The sequence below is a fragment of the Nomascus leucogenys genome, chromosome 8 (assembly GCF_006542625.1).
Source record: "Nomascus leucogenys isolate Asia chromosome 8, Asia_NLE_v1, whole genome shotgun sequence".
Lineage (NCBI taxonomy): Eukaryota > Metazoa > Chordata > Mammalia > Primates > Hylobatidae > Nomascus > Nomascus leucogenys.
Window position 1 is genome coordinate 98,950,442 of NC_044388.1, and position 16,833 is coordinate 98,967,274.

Here is a 16,833-nt window from a genome sequence, read left to right on the forward strand (position 1 = left end):
TAAGTATCAGCCTGTGCCTAGAGACCAAGCCCTTACTCTATGCCAGTGGTCCCCAACCTTTTTGGCACCAGGGAATGGTTTCCTGGAAGACAGTTTTTCCACAGACTGGGGTTGGGTAGTGGGGAGTTTCAGGATGATTCAAGTACATTGCATTTATCGTACACTTTATTTCTATTATTATTACATTGCAATACATAACAATTATACAACTCACCATAATGTAGAATCAGTGGGAGCCCTGAGCTTGTTTTCCTGCAACTAGACGGTCCCATCTGAGGGTGATGGGGAACAGTGACAGATCGGCAGGCGCTGGATTCTCATAAGCAGCGGACAACCTACATCCCTCGCGTGGGCAGTTCACAATAGGGTTCTCACTCCTGTGAGAATCTAATGCCACCACTGATCTAACAGGAGGTGGAGCTCAGGCAGTAACGGAAGCAATGGGAAGAGGCTGTAAAAACAGATGAAGCTTAGCTTGCTGGCCCGCTGCTCACTTCCTGCTGTGCAGCCTGGTTCCTAACAGGCCACAGACCGATACTGATCTGTGGCCCAGGGGTTGGGGACCCCTGCTCTATGCCATACATGAGGAAGAAAACAAAGTCCGTGCCTTCCTGAGACTTTCATTCCAAATGTGAAATCTGGAAGACTCTGGGACAGTTTGTGATAGACAAATGATTCCTCTTTCCTTCCCCCAATTCCATGGCTAAAAGGGAGAATCACAAAATAAAACAGGAGAGAGGCGATCTGAGAGCTACCCCATTTCAACTCCTTCCCTCTTTTACTCTTAATAAGGAAACCAAGAGCAGCGAGCAGTTGTTCTGTCACAGGTGCACTCACTCACCTTAATCCATAGGTCAGTGACTCTCAAACTTGAGCAAGCTTCAGAATCAACTACAGGGCTCATGAAAATAGTTTGCCTAGCCATTCCCAGAATTCCTGATTCAGGAGATGTTGGGTGAAGCCCGAGAATTTGCATTTCTGACAAGTTCTCAGGTGATGCTGAGGCTGCCACTGCTGCTGGTGCTGCCCCAGGTGCCACACATGAGAGCCACTGTCACAGAATAACTCCACAAAACAGGTTATTTTTGTTCCCATTTTACAGATGAGGAAACTGAGCATCAGGAAGGGTAGGTTTCTTACCAGAAGGAAGCTACACCACTAGACTGCCAGACAGGATTTGAACCCAGATCTGCCTGACTCTAAAGCCCATGCTGCTTCCACAACACCGAAGTTAAGAGATCTAACATTCTAGGCCCGGCGCGGTGGCTCACGCCTGTAATCTCAGCACTTTGGGAGGCCGAGGCAGGTGATCACCTGAGGTCAGGAGTTCGAGACCAGCCTGGCTAACATGGCGAAACCCCATCTCTACTAAAAATACAAAAATTAGCCAGGCATGGTGGCAGGCACCTGTCATCCCAGCTACTCAGGAGGCTGAGGCAGGAGAATCGCTTGAATCCAGGAGGCGGAGGTTGCAGTAAGCTGAGATTGTGCCACTGTACTCCAGCCTGGGCAACAGAGTGAGACACCATCTCCAAAAAAAAAAAGTCTAGGATTTCTCCATTACCATTACATGTCTGTTTACTTTTTTTTTTTTTTTTTTTTTTTTTTGAGACAGGGTCTCTGTCGCCCAGGTTGGAGTGCAATCATGGTTCACTGCAGCCTTGACCTCCCAGGCTCAAGAGATCCTCCTGACTCAGCCTCCCAAGTAGCTGGGACTAGAGGTACAGCACTGTGCCCAGCTAATTTTGTCTATTTTTTGTAGAGATGAGGTCTCGCTATGTCTGCCTCAGCCTCCCAAAGTGCTGGGATTACAGGCATGAACCACCACACCCAGCCCTACTGTATTTTAGAACTTCTGTTCTTGAAAAGCAAAGTCAAGTTCCCTGTAAGTGCATAATATATTCTCATTTTCAATGAGAACAGAAGATGGTTTGTAAAAGCTATTTTTAAGTGTCCCAATTTGCCCAGTAATTCCTCTTCTAGAAATCTATGAGAATAATCCAAAATATAGCCCAAAACACAAAGGCATTAAGTGTTCAGCAAAACACTGAGAATCTAAATATCCAATATAAAGAGATTGGTTAGGCCGTGCAGCGTGCTCATGCCTGTAATCCCAACACTTTGGGAGGCCGAGGCGGGCAGATCACCTGAGGTCAGAAACTCAAGACCAGCCTGGCCAACATGGTGAAACCCCGTCTCCAGTAAAAATACAAAAATTAGCGAGGCGTGATGGCATGCACCTGTAGTCCCAGCTACTCACGGGGCTGAGGCAGGAGAACTGCTTGAACCCAGGAGGTGGAGGTTGCAGTGAGCCGAGATCACACTATCGTACTCCCGCCTGGGTGACAGAGCGAGACTCCATCTCAAAGAAAACAAACAAAATAAATAAACAAAAATAAAGAAACTGGTTAAATAAATTATTTTATATCCAAATGATGAAATATTATGAAGCCACTGAAAATTATTTATTTAGAATGTTTGAAACATCAAAGTATTTATGATACAATACTAAATAAGGAAGAGCACAGAACTAAATTCAGTAAGTACTCAATGTTTTTAAAAATACTGAAAAAAGACTGAAAGGAAATAAGCTAGACTAACAATAGTTCCCTGCTTCTAATAATTTTCAATACATTCCACCCTTTCTACTACAATGAGCTTTCTTAGTCAAAAAAAAAAAAAAAATGCACTCTGTTAGTTAACTAAACACTTTCAAGACTCTTTTACAGTTAGTCAATTCCTGAAAAGCCAGGAAAATCAAAATTGTGAATTTTAAGGCTAATATTTAATTCCAGATTACATTTCCCCAGACCCTAGAATATACATTTTTAAAGTTAAAAAAAAAGGATAAAACTCAAATGATAATTATTATAAATACATAGAAAAAAAGGCTATAAAAATGACTAGAAATATGACAACAGGGATTAATTTTGGTTGGTGGAATTATATGGCTTTTAAGTCTTAACAGTGTTTATTACATTTTCTACAATGAACATCTATCACTTTTGTGATTTAAAAAAAGTATTTGCTACCTTTCTTTTTAAGACAACCATCAAGCAAATTATATCACATCTATATCATGGAATATTAATAGACATTTTTAAAAAGTTGTAGAATATTTAATAATATGAAAAAAGGTCTGATATATTATTAGCTGACCATACTATAAAACAGTATGTTCAGAATGATCCCATCGTTTTGTTTAAAAACAAACAAAATATCCGTGTATACACAGAAAACACCTTGGCAAGAAACAGATCAAAATATTAATAGTGTTTTATTCTAGGTAGTAGGATTAGAGATTATTTTAATTTCTTATTTTTGCTTCTGTTTTGGTCAATTTTCCTCTACTGAATATGAATTACTTTTCCAATATGCAAAAAAAAAAAAAGTTTTTAAAAAAACTAGGTTAAACAAAAAGTTACCTTGTTAAACAAAAAAGAGACAAAGACAAGCAGGGGCATCTTACTGAAAGAACTTCCTTTACAAAGATTTCCAGCCCAACTCTAGCTTTAATGTTTAAATCCATAAACTACTTGTCTTCCAACATCACCAGGTCAGTAAGCATTGACCCTTCCTGCTGTTCCAGACTTAGTCATGCTGGAGGAAGACATGAAATCAGCAGCAGAGGCCACCCCTCAGGACTGGGTGCGGTGGCTCACCCCTTTAAACAAGACCCTGGTGGGGAAAAAAAAAAATCTAACCACCGTCTAAAGCTATGGAACTGATTACAAGTAAATACAATTTACAATCATTTGATTAAGAAAATGCACTATTTACGTTGCAAATAACACACTACCTACAGAATTATACTCTCAGACTTGGCAGAGACCTCTGAGATCATCTGAAGACAATTTCCAAGACACCATCTTTAGGATGCTTTGTAAATACTGACTGGAAACAATAACAGAGATGTCATGCCAGAGAATCTTAAGTAAACAGTTCAAAAGCCTGGCTTCCTGTTTATACAATTGTAAGTCACCTTATTGCTAGCTACAAGGTTATTCAGCATTCTGATTTAATCTAAGAATTTCTCGATTTTATGCATAATAAAAGGGACTACAAAGAATGGCTGAAAAGCCAGAAGACAAAGAAGGAACAAAAATAAACAACGACATGTATTCCAACCCAAACAATGAGAAATCTATGCAACTAGACTATCAGTTCAATCTATTTCCAGGTCGCTATCCTCACTGTGACACGTGGCAGAGTTACGCACAGATGTCAGCACCAAGACTTCCTTTTCTGGGAGTAATCCAAACTCCTGGAGAAAAGCTTCAAGGTCCACAGCAAAGAAATCATCCCCCAGCTGGTCAGTAACACGAACAAAATTGCCGATCAATTCACCTCCCTTATAGATCAGCAGGGCAGGAAGGGCATTCCTGGTGAACCGACTGCTGGCGCCAATAACTGAGCTCTTCACCCTGCAGAACTTGACAGCTGGGTACTCTGCGGCAAGGCAGATCATGCAACCATTCATGGCTTCGGTCCCTGGAATGCCATCTTCATAAATATGAACCATGATGACAATGCTTTTCTGTTCTTTATCAATCATGTCTAAAAACCCTTCTCCACTGGAGATCTCAAAAACCTGCTTGAATTGGGGCCCCTTGTGAAGCTGCTGCCGCATCTCTTCCATTCGCTGCTTCCGGTACTGCTGCAGAAACTCTTCATCATCTTGGTCCTCATTCATCATGGCAAACTCCTTCAGAGTCATCTGCAGGCGGACCAGCAAGTGAGCATAAATATGAAAACTGAACACTCGTGATAACAGTTAATATGGGCCGGGCGCAATGGCTCACGCCTGTAATCCTAGCACTTTGGGAGGCTGAGACGAGTGGATCACTTGAGGTCAGGAGTTCAAGACCAGCCTGGCCAACATGGCAAAACCCCATCTCTCCTTAAAAAAAAAAAAAAATACAAAAAGTTAACAGGGCACGGTGGTGTGCACCTGTGGTCCCAGCTACCCGGGAGGCTGAGGCACAACAAGAATCACTTGAACCTGGGAGGCGGAGGTTGCAGTAAGCCAAGATCACACCACTGCACTCCAGCCTGGGTGACAGGGTGATACCCTGTCTCCAAAAAAATAAAAAACAATAAAACAGTTAACATGTACTACATGCTGATAATATATAAGGCACCATGCTAAGTACTTTACATGCATTATATCTCACTGAATTCCATAACTCCATCGGGAAGGGACTTTTAATAGCCCCATTTATAAATGAGGTTCCAAAACTTGACATTATTTGAACAAGTTCACCCAGTAAGCATAAGACCAGGACTCAAACTAGATTTTAAAAACCCATGTTTTTAACTACGATATCACATTTCCTCTCAATCCAAATAGGCAGCATCATATAATCTCACTTCATGGGCTTGTTTCTTTTTGTCAGTCTTGACAATATTTTATCTACTGTTTTTTTTTTTTTGGAAAGATAACAAGACATTACAGAATTTTAGAAAAAACTCTCATAACCCCTGCCCCACACCATCCCCAAATACACACACACACACAGAGTCATATGGATCTAAAAATTATTTTTATTACCAGTCATACTAAAATAGTTTTGCTTTTATAGCAGCAGCTGTGGGTGTACCAATTAAGCTATAACCTGCTTTCGAGACTTAGCACGATTATAAGTATTTCCTCATGTTTCCAAATATTTTTATAAAATTATATATAATGTGTCACTTTGCTTAACCACTTCCCTAATTCTGCCAGACAGTTTCCAGTTCTGTTCTATTGCAAATAAATCAGCAGGACAGGAACAGCCTCTCTCAAGACTGATCCATGTGATGATATGATGTTGCCTCATTCTGGCCTCTCACCTCAGTATCAGGAAGCAGCTGTGAGCAGCAGGCACAATGCCGGAGAGACAGCTTAAGCTATGAAAGCATCTTCCCCTTGCCCCGGGGCAGTAAGACATCCCCGCTCCTCTCATAAATCCTAACTCTGCCTAATGCTGCATAGATTAGGGAACAGGGAGTGGAAAATCACACTAGATCAGAACACGTTGTTACTGTATCATAACCAGCAACATTCTGAGTTCACTATTTCACTTATTGCCAATTTTCCTCCCATCTCGCAGTCCTCCACTTCAACTCAGTCTACCAGAGTGGCTTCTTCTGATCTATTGAAGTCTTTGGCTAACTGTAATGTCCTAAAATCAGCCTCCTGGTCAAGGTGAATGATTCCCAGCTTAATCCTCTTATCTGCTCCCTGATCCTGTGTGGTATTTTAGCTTTGGGCCATAACTAAATGATCTCAGACACTCACAGACATTCGTCCACAGTCAGAGGGCATCCAGGGAAATAGTGAATCCCTTTTAATACTGACAGGGTAAGAGGCCATCAGGGGCTGGGCACCACAGCTCATGCCTGTAATCCTAGCACTTTGGGAGGCTACGGTGGGAGGGTCACTTGAGCTCAAGAGTTCCGAGACCAGCCTGGGCAACATAGACCCTGTCTCTATTAAAAAAATAAAAAATAAAAATAAAAAAAAATAAAAAAATTTAAAAAAAGGCCATCAGGCACCTACTTCCAAATATCTTCCAGAGTATCTGTTTGCTTATTATAATGCCTCCTTAGAATAAATTCTCATGAATAGGCTTCAGACGAAACAGCAACATCATGGAAAAAACAGGAGTATTTGGGTTAGAACCCTAGGGCCTACTAGAATTTACCAGTTGTATTGCCCTGAACAAGTCTCTAATGCCCTCTAAGCATTGCTTCCATTATCTGTAAGAAGGGGATAATACCACCACCCTAAGAGGGTTATTTCTGGCCCAAGATAAAATCTCAATAAAAGAAGGGAAACTAGGCTGGGCGCGGTGGCTCACGCCTGTAATCCCAGCACTCTGGGAGGCTGAGGCGGGCGGATCACGAGGTCAGGAGATCGAGACCATCCTGGCTGACACGGTGAAACCCCGTCTCTACTAAGAATACAAAAAAAAAAATTAGCCAGGCAAGGTGGCGGGCGCCTGTAGTCCCAGCTACTTGGGAGGCTGAGGCAGGAGAATGGCGTGAACCCTGGTGGGCAGAGCCTGCAGTGAGCGGAGATCGCGCCACTGCACTCCAGCCTGGGCGACAGTGAGACTCCGTTTTAAAAAAAAAAAAGAAGGGAAACTAAAATTTACTGAGCACTTTCAATGGGCCAGAGACTGTGATGGGCATATTAACCACACAGTCCTGTATGGGGAGGATACATCATTTAACCATTGAAACACCAGATTCAGAAGGAAAGAGACTTTCCCACAGTCATTAGTAGCAGAACTGAGATTCAAAGCTGGGTGTATTTGAGTTCTGACAGGGCTCTATGATTTCTCCTGCACTGCACAACTTCTTGGAGGTCAAATCAAGCATCCTCCACCTCTTGAATCACTCACTCACCTCTAACAGCCACAGCAGACTCTAATAAGAAAAGTCCGGGTACTGCTAATTACCTTCCCACTGATCTTCTCCTGGAGGTCTTTCTGTTTCTGTTGCTCCTCCTCTTCATCCAGATGGGACCTGCAAGTCATTGACAGCTTCTTGATCAGCCTTTCCATCTCCCGGCACTGCTCCTCCCTCTGCTCCGTCTCCAACTGCTTGAAGCGGCGCCAGTCATTGATCACACCTTTTGGGCCTGAGTAGGGTGAACACGGATGTGACCAAGGAGAATGGGCAGGGAATTATGGACCAGCTCACATCTGTTGGTAGGAGTTCACATCTGCCTGAAGCTTGCTCCATCTACTGCACAATTATCATAGGGACTCTGTGCACTCTGCCACAGGGCAGAGTGGCCTATACACAATGATGTGCCCTGCAACAGTCTGCAACAAGGGCCAAGCTAATGCCCAACATTAGGAGATGAGTTTAAAAAATTATGATCTACCTACTCAAAGGAAAATGAAGCAACTCTTAGAGTAAAGCAGCTCTGTGTTTCCTGCCATTAAAGATATTCCAAATATATTAGGTTATTACAAAAGCAAATGTAGAATATCATGTATAATCCTTTAGTTTCTATAAAAAAAGACCTGCATGTATATACATCACTTATGTACATAGATATGCATACATGTTTTTGTATATACTTGTGTGTTCACAGAAAAAGAGCTTGCAGGATATGTAAACTGTTAACAGTGGTTGTCTCCAGGTAGTAGGATCTAAGCGGCTGGTGAGAGAGATCTTTTACTTTTTTCTTTCTGTACTTCTATATTATCTGAATTTTTTTTTTTTTTTTTTGGCGGGTGATTGAGTCTTGCTCTGTGGCCCAGGCTGGGGTGCAATGGCGCAATCTCAGCTCACTGCAACCTCCGACTCCCAGGTTCAAGCAATCCCCCTGCCTCAGCTTCCCGAGCAGCTGGGACTACAGGCATGCGCCACCATGCCCAGCTAATATTTGTATTTTTAGTAGAGACAGGGTTTCACCATGTTGGCCAGGATGGTCTCCAACTCCTGACCTCAGGTGATCCGCCCGCCTTGGCCTCCCAAAGTGCTGGGATGATGGGCATGAGCCACCGTGCCTGGCCTCTGAATTTTTTATAACAATTTTTTATAACAATTTTTTTACAACAAGATTGTAATACAACCTGTTCTGTTATTCAAGCTACCCTTAACCCGTCAAGCCCTGTGCTGCTGAAGGACTTATATGTCCTTGCCCCTTGCTATGTGACCTGTGGTACCTCCTGTGGGATGAGTACATATATCCCCAGCCCATTGAGGCTGGGCTTGACTATGTGACTTGCTGGCCAATGGGATTGTGAGCAAATATGAAGTACGCCATGTCTTAGCAAAACAAAAAGTATGCCGTGTATGAGCCATTCCATGTTTCCAGCAGCTCCTCTCTTGCTCTCTATGCTTCGCCATGAAAACGGTGTGTCCTAAATGGAGGGACACAGCCAAACTGAGGCTGTTACTCCTTCAGCCTAGCTCCTAGATGAAAGAACATATGAAACATAAGCAGGGCTGCCATTGACCTACAGGCTGCATGTAACGTGAATGAGAAATAAACCTTTGTCGTCATAAGCCACTAAAGCTTTGGAGTCTTTTGGTATCACAGAAAAAAATATACAAATCTATATGAAGACAACTTTAAAATGCTCCCAAAAAAATACTTGAAAGACTTGAATAAATGGAAAAGCAATACCATGTTCCTGAACAGACATACTCAACATCACAAAAGTGCCGCTGATGCCTAAATTAATCTATATATTTAATGCATTCCCAATGAAAATACATGAACACACGTATGTATCCGGCTCCTAAATTTCCTTTGGAAAAAATAAAGCAAAAGTTAATTGAAGAGGGTCTAGCCTTACCAAATACTAAAATGTGACACTACAATAATTAAAAACAGTATGACATAGCCCAGTAAAAGACAAATCAATGGAAGAGACTACATAGTATGGCTAAAGACCCAACATAAACAGAGAAATTCAGTACATAATAAAAGTGACATCTCCAGATAATATAGATGTCTTATTCACTAAGCGGTACTGAAATAACTGAGTAGCAATCTAAAAAAAAAACTGGAGCCCTACCGCACCTTGCATCAAAGTGAATTCCACATGAATCAATATTTAAGTGTAAAAAATGAAATCACAAAAATACTAATGAAAAGTATAGAAGAACTATTTTTTTTTTTTTTTTTTTTGGAGACAGAGTCTCACTCTGTTGCCCAGGCTGGAGTGCAGTGGCATGATCTTGGCTCACTGCAACCTCTGCCTCTGGGGTTCAAGCAGTTCTCCTTCCTCAGCCTCCCAAGTAGCTGGGCCTACAGGCGCATGCTCCCACATCTGGCTAACTTTTTATATTTTAGTAGAGATGGGGTTTCACTGTGTTGCCCAGGCTGGTCTCGAACTCCTGAGCTCAGGCAGTCCACCTGCCTCAACCTCCCAAAGTGCTAGAATTACAGGCATGAGCCACTGTGCCCAGCCAGGAGAACCTTTTTATACAGCAAAGTGAGGCCCTTTATAAAGTAGGGTGAAGAAACGCCTTTTAAGTAAAAAGCAAAATTAAGAAACTATAAAATACTTTTAAGTACATAAAAATAAAATTTTTCATCCAGGAAAAGAACATAAAGTCAAAAGACAACAACAAACTGAAAGAAATATTTACAACTCATATCATAGATTTCCTTTATAGCTCCCCAAGAAGAAAAAAACCACCGAATTTTTTAAATGAGCAAAGGATAGAAAAATCTCTCTTAAAATTATGAAAAGAAGTTTAGGTTCCCTCTTAAAAATAAATATGGGCCCAGTGCATTGGTTCATGCCTATGGGAGGCTGAGGCAGATGATCACTTGAGGCCAGCAGTGTGAGGCCAGCCTGGGCAACAAAGTGAGACCCCATCTCCACAAAAAATAAAAAAATAAATTAGCTGGGCATGGTGGCAAGCACCTGTGGTCCCAGCTACATGTGGTCCCAGCTTTTTAAGAGAGGAACCTCATGGAAGCTGAGGCAGAAGGATCATTTGAGCTCAGGAAGTTGAGGCTGCAGTGAGCCATTATGGACCAAGGCACTCCAGCCTGAGCAACAAGGTGAGAACTTGTCTTAAAAAACAAACAAAACAAAACAAAACAAAAAAAAGGTGGTAGGGGCGGAAATAAACCTACAATGAATTACTACAATAGCAAAGATCAAGGAGTTTCATAACACAGTAGAAGGACAAGTGTACGGAGAAACACAGATTGCTGATTAATCTATAAATTACTGCCACCTCAACTCAACTGATAGCAATTTGACAATATTAAAATGTACAAGTGTAAATATGCCATTTTTAGGAATTTGCACTACCCATATACTCATACTTGTGATTTATGAGATATCAAACTGTTAATACGAGATGCAGGATCCAACTCCAGGCCAGTCTGTGTTCATTACCATGCTGCTATGCAAATACATTTGCATTATACACTAAAAGGCTAGAAGCACACATAATGAAAAGACTAGGTTATCTCTGAAAGTGGGACCAGAGTTAAAAGTGATCAGGAGACTTCTAATTAATATGTATTTAATGTACATTTTTTGAGCCTGTTCCCAGAGCCCAGGGTTTCTCAGTACCTGTGTTAACTGAGATGCCTTCGCCTGCCAGCTCAGCCTCTGCAGGCACAGAACTGCTGGCTGGGGCACCTCTGCCTCGGTCCTTGTCCTCGTGGTCACTGTCCTCATCCTCACTGCTGCTGTAGTAGTACTGCAGTTTCTCCCCCAGCAACTTATCATCAAGGGTGGTCATGGTGCCTGGAAAAAGAAAGCATATCAGGTTCTTTGCTGACTTGAGCCAGACAGACATCAATCTGAAGCATAGGGGGCTTGCCTGTGCTGAGATCCTACAATTTCCAGGACACTAAAGTGATTATTTTCATAACCAGAATCTTAACAAATCCCTACCGCTACCCTGTGTGTTAGGGCTTATCACACTCTTTAACAGAAGGTAAAACTGAAGCTCAGATAAAGGAAGTGTCTTCACCAAGCTTAACAGCAAATGGTGGAGCTGGGACCAGACCCCAGGGATTCCTGACTCCAACAGCCCGAGGTATAAATTAATCTAGTCTGAGTTAAGTGTACAAGCCACCTGCACCGGCTTGGAGGAATCTACTGACTAGTGGTTTTATCTGTGCTTTTAGTTTTCCCACCAGCTAAGACTGCTGCCTAATTGAAAAATTGGGTAAGTATCCTCAGGAAAAACTCCAAAAAGAGGCATCAAGAGTACAATGCTGAGTCACTATTTGTCTAGGCAATCACTCTCTGTCACCAGCCTTCAACCTCCCAGACAACACCCTGAGGGCTTGGATGGATGGTCTCTGAAACCCTACCTATTCTGACAGGTTAAAAGAAGGGCCCAAACAAAGATTTTAATAACTCCCAAGGGTTTAAAGGACTATGATGGCCGGGCTCGCGCCGGTAATCCCAGCACTTGGGGAGGCCGAGGCGGGAGGATCACTTGAGACCAGGAATTCGAGACCAGCCTGGCTAACATGGTGAAACTCTGTCTCTACTAGTAAAACAAACAAACAAACAAAAATTAGCCAGGTGTGGTGGCGGGCGTCCGTTTTCCCAGCTACTCAGGAGGCTGAGGCACGAGAATCTCTCGAACCCAGGAGGCGGAGGTTGCAGTGAGCCGAAATCACGCCACTGCACTCCAGCCTGGGAGACAGAGCGAGACTCTGTCTCAAAAAAAAAAAATAATAAATAAAAACTAAAAAAATAAAGGACCACGCTTCTGCATCAGAAGCAGCCAAGGGCATTCTGATGAAAAGATGTAGCTTAGCCCCCAGAGGCCTGCTTGAGAATTCAGCAGGAATGCGGCTGCCTTAAAGACTTATCACCGGGCCTATCATACTCCATTTACAAAGTGACTCTCTCCCACGGGGCAAGGAGTTCTTGAAAGTAGGGACCTCTAGTCACTACCTCCATCCCCAACGCCCAGCACAATGCCGCTGCACAATTTGCTAAACCCGCAGCCTGGGTCAACGGGAGCGTCGGAGGACTCCAGCAGTCAGATGCAAAGGAGACAGGGATCATGGAGAGACAGGTGGAGGTGCCAGGAAGGAACAAAACCAAACTTAAGGGACTAGGAGGTACCAGGAATGGGCCAAGCGGGGGGCACAGCGGCGGCGGACAGGAGGGAACGAGTTGCGCTCCTGAGGCAGGGATCGCTGCGGGGAGGAGACGAGGGCGGGCCCCGTGGAGACGCGAGCAGAGGAGGCGGGGCCTCCGGAAGGGAAGCAGAGGGGTGTGTGGAGCTGTTGGGGGAAGCCTGGAAGGGCCCGGGGGAGGTGGGGCCAGAGGAGGAAAGGGGACGAGGAAGACGCGGAGGACTTGGGGGTCGAGACAGAGCGAAGAAGGGGCAGTTTTACCCAAGCTCGCCAACCCCACTCCCTCCCGTAGTCCGCCGCCGCTGCCGCTTCCCGGTGGACCCCAATGCAGTTACCTGGCCTAGCTCGCTCCGGATCCCTTTGGGCCAGCAGCTCCGGGTGCCGGAAGGAATGGAGCACTTACTTAAGAGGAAGAGCAGTGGGTCAGCGCCCTGAGCGCTAAAGAGAAAAGCCGCCGAAGCCCGACAGCGCGGACCAATGAGGCGGCCTTCCTGCGTCGTGGCGGACGCGCATTGTCCAATCAGAAGCCGCTACTCCCAGCTGAGGGGCGGGGGAGAAGCTACGGGTCCTACCTTGGAACAAAACAACTTGACAACAACGCGCTCCCAATTGCTTTGTTTTGCTTTTAATCTGGACAACGAAAAAGTGAATTGTATGACCCAGCGTCAAGCAACAAGAAAAATGTATTCACAGGCCGGGCGCGGTGGCTCACGCCTGTAATGCCAGCACTTTAGGAGGCCGAGGCGGGCGGATCACTTAAGGTCAGGAGTTCAAGACCAGCCTGGCCAACACGTTGAAACCCCGTCTCTACTAAAAATACAAAAATTAGCCGGGTGTGGTGGCCTACGCCTGTAATCCAAGCTACTTGGGAGGCTGAGGCAGGAGAATCGCTTAAACCCAGGAGGCAGAAGTTGAAGTGGGCCGACATCCTGCCACTGCACTCCAGCCTGGGCGACAGAGCGAGACTGTCTCAAAAAAAAAAAAGAAAGAAAGAAAATAAAAATGTATTCACTTCCCTTCAAAGTTTCCGAAGCCATTCCAAATGTGTTTTTTATTGGTTCTTCATCGTATCACGTCTATTAGACGGAAAAGTGACTCAGAGACGTTCGGTAATTTGCCCGAGAACACAAATCCCTCAAGTACAGGGCGTAGATTAAAATAATTTTTTTTTTTGACGGAGTTTCGCTCTTCTTGCCCAGGCTGGAGTGCAGTGGCGCGATCTCGGCTCACTGCAACCTCCGCCTCCCGGGTTCAAGGGATTCTCCTGCCTCAGCCTCCAGAGTAGCTGGGATTACAGGCGCCCGCCAGCAGACCCGGCTAATTTTTTCCATTTTTAGTAGAGACAGGTTTTCACCATTTTAAAGCAGCGGCAGCCAGGAGTGGTGGCGCGTGCCTGTAGTCCCAGCTATGCAGGAGGCTGAGGCGGGAGGATCGCTCAGCCCAGGACTTGGAGGCCAGCCTGGGTGACAGAGCAGGAACGTAATGTGAAATCTGGAATTGGCTCCTGGTATAGAAAAAGGACATGGGGCCGGGTGCGGTGGTTCACTCCTGTAATCCCAGCACTTTGGGAGGCCGAGGAGGGTGGATCACCTGAGGTCAGGAGTTCGAGAGCAGCCTGGCCAACATGGCGAAACCCCGTCTTTACTAAAAATACAAAAATTAGCTGGGCGTGGTGGTGCACGCTTGTAATCCCAGCTACTCGCAGGCTGAGGCAGGAGAATCGCTTGAACCCGGCAGGCAGAGGTTGCAGAGAGCTGAGATGGCACCACTGCACTCCAGCCTGGGGGTCAAGATGGAGACTCTGTCTCAAAAAAGAAAAATAAAAAGGACATGAATGGGACAACTCACGAAATTTGAATAAGGCCTATTAATTCATATTAGTAGTATTGTATCAATAGTTTTAATAATTATACTATGTAAGATGTTAACTTTTGGAGATTCTATTAGATGAAGAATCTAGGGAAACACTATCCTATTTTCGCAACTTTGTTTCTTCCAGGGTAAAGCCATACTATGATATTTTGCAACTTTTTTTTTCTTTTTCCTCAGGCATACTTTGTCGTCTGTTTTTGCAACATTTTTAAAACCTAAAATGATTTCAAATTCTGAGCCCTTGTTGAAGTATCCAATACACAACCGTGAAGTTGCTCATAGAAAGCTTTGGGTAAATTGAATCATAGAAAATATTCTAGAAAGACACACTGTTTAAAATAGGGCTCTTAATTTGGGGTAGGGGATCTTAATTTGTGGTTCTAGAACCACCTGAAATTGTCTACAAATTTCTGTACCTGCCTGTTTCTCAGAGAGACTGTTTGCTGAGGCCCTCAGAGGAGTCAAAAAGTACCACACACAAACACACACCCATTCAAGAACATTGTATTAATAAGTCCATTTTCATACGCTATAAATAAATAACCCACTGTCGGGCAGTTCTTTATAGCAGTATGAAGAACTGCCCGACAGTGGGTTATGCATTTATTTATTTAAGACGGAGTCTTGCTCTGTTGCCAAGGCTGGAGTGCAGTGGTGCAATTCTCGGCTCACTGCAACCTCCGCCTCCCAGGTTACAGGCGCCCGCCACCACGCCCGGCTAATTTTTGTATTTTTAATTAGAGATGGGGTTTCACCGTGTTAGCTAGGATGGTCTCGATCTCCTGACCTCGTGATTCACCCGCCTCGGCCTCCCAAAGTGCTGGGATTACAGGCGTGAGCCACCGTGCCCGGCCATATTCAACCTTTTTTAAAAAAAGTAGAAATGGGGTCTTGCTATGTTGCCCACATTGGTCTCAAATTCAGACCTTTTAATATATTCAGGCTCCTGGTTGTATAGATATAGTGATGTCTTTGTTGGGAATGTAGCTTGCATCTGTCAGGAATATGTGTACATGAGTTAGCTATCTAATAATATCCAACAGAACCACTCATTTTTCCTGTTAGAAACGTGGAATGGGCCGGGCATGGTGGCTGACACCTGTAATCCCAGCACTTTGGGAGGCCGAGGTGGGCAGATCACGAGGTCAGAGATCGAGACCATCCTGGCCAATATGGTGAAACCCCATCTCTACTAAAAATACAAAAATTAGCTGGGCATGGTGGCACGCACCTGTAGTCTCAGCTACTCAGGAGGCTAAGGCAGGAGAATCGCTTGAACTCAGGAGGCGGAGATTGCAGTGAGCTGAGATTGTGCCACTGTACTCCAGCCTGACAACAGAGTGAGACTCCGTCTCAAAAAAAAAAAAAAGAAAAGAAAAGAAATGTGGAATGATGTGGATAATGAAGTTTCTGTTTAATGAGCATACCGCATGTAATTTATAGTTTTAAAGGTATTTTACCATGACTGTAAGGTTTTTGTTGGGCTATCAGTAGAGTATATTAAAGGTACTCCCTAGTGGGGAAAACAACCCATGAGCTGTCTTGTGATGGCTAAAGCATTTATCTTTAAGCTAAGGGAAACCTTAATCCAACCAGATTTATAGGCTATTTTTAAACATATTTAAAATTTTGAAGTAACTGAATGAAATTCATATATAAATGATTAAATAGGCCGGGCACGATGGCTTATGCCTGTAATCCCACCATTTTGGGAGGCTGAGGCGGGCAGATCATTTTAGGCCAGGAGTTCAAGACCAGCCTGGCCGACATGGTGAAACCCCATCTCTACTAAAGATACAAAAATTAGCCGGGCTAAGTGGAGCATGCCTGCAATCCCAGCTACTTGGGAGGCTGAGGCAGGAGAATCACCTGAACCCAGTAGAAGGAGGTTGCAGTGAGCTGAGATCGTGCCACTGCACTCCAGCCTGGGAGACAGAGTGAGACTCCATCTCCACAAAAAAATAAATGAATAGATAGATAGATAGATAGATAGATAGATAGATAGATAGATAGAATAAATGATTAAATTCCTTGAAGCATGAGTTCCAAGGTTTGATCTCTTACAGTTTTTCCAAATCATAACAGAGGTAAAACAAGATTTGGTCTTAGAACATTGAGTTTCTCACGTTAAATTTTTTCTACCAATATTTTTGTAAATTTAAAACGAATTTATCCTTGTTACTTTATTTTTATATAAGAATTAAAGGTCCAGAGATGATTTTGAATGACATCAAACCATATGAGGACTGTTTGAGATAAACAGCTTGTCCATCTGTCTTATCTTTTCTTTCTTTTTCTTCATTTCCTTAATTCTTTTATTTTTCTTTTCCTTCCCTTCCTTCTCCCTTCCTTTCTCTTCCCTTGTGCCTTTCTGCTCCCTC

At 43.8% G+C, this 16,833-nt stretch overlaps 1 protein-coding gene across 2 annotated transcripts; it reads right to left on the bottom strand.

Annotated features, from left to right (window-relative positions):
* Positions 1–2,441: 2,441 nt before the first annotated feature.
* Positions 2,442–13,102, bottom strand: PDCL (phosducin like). Of its 2 annotated transcripts, none has more exons than XM_003264102.3 (4): positions 12,916–13,102; positions 11,046–11,222; positions 7,446–7,627; positions 2,442–4,717 (listed from the first exon to the last, which is right to left on the bottom strand). In XM_003264102.3, the coding sequence occupies exons 2-4, from the start codon at positions 11,215–11,217 to the stop codon at positions 4,166–4,168; spliced, it is 906 nt and encodes a 301-aa protein (XP_003264150.1). In that variant the 5' UTR covers positions 11,218–11,222; positions 12,916–13,102; the 3' UTR covers positions 2,442–4,165. The 2 variants fall into 2 exon arrangements, with proteins under 2 accessions (XP_003264150.1, XP_030673632.1); XM_030817772.1 differs by lacking the exon at positions 12,916–13,102 and adding an exon at positions 12,567–12,624.
* Between the last annotated feature and the right edge of the window lie 3,731 nt (positions 13,103–16,833).

Excerpts from the sequence above, each read along its gene's own strand:
- PDCL (XM_003264102.3), bottom strand. The coding sequence starts at position 11,217 with ATGACCACCCTTGATGATAAGTTGCTGGGGGAGAAACTGCAGTACTAC. Across the intron at positions 7,628-11,045 it reads AGGCATCTCAGTTAACACAG|GCCCAAAAGGTGTGATCAAT; the intron begins GTACTGAGAAAC and ends CACCCTACTCAG. Across the intron at positions 4,718-7,445 it reads AGGAGAAGATCAGTGGGAAG|ATGACTCTGAAGGAGTTTGC; the intron begins GTAATTAGCAGT and ends GTCCGCCTGCAG.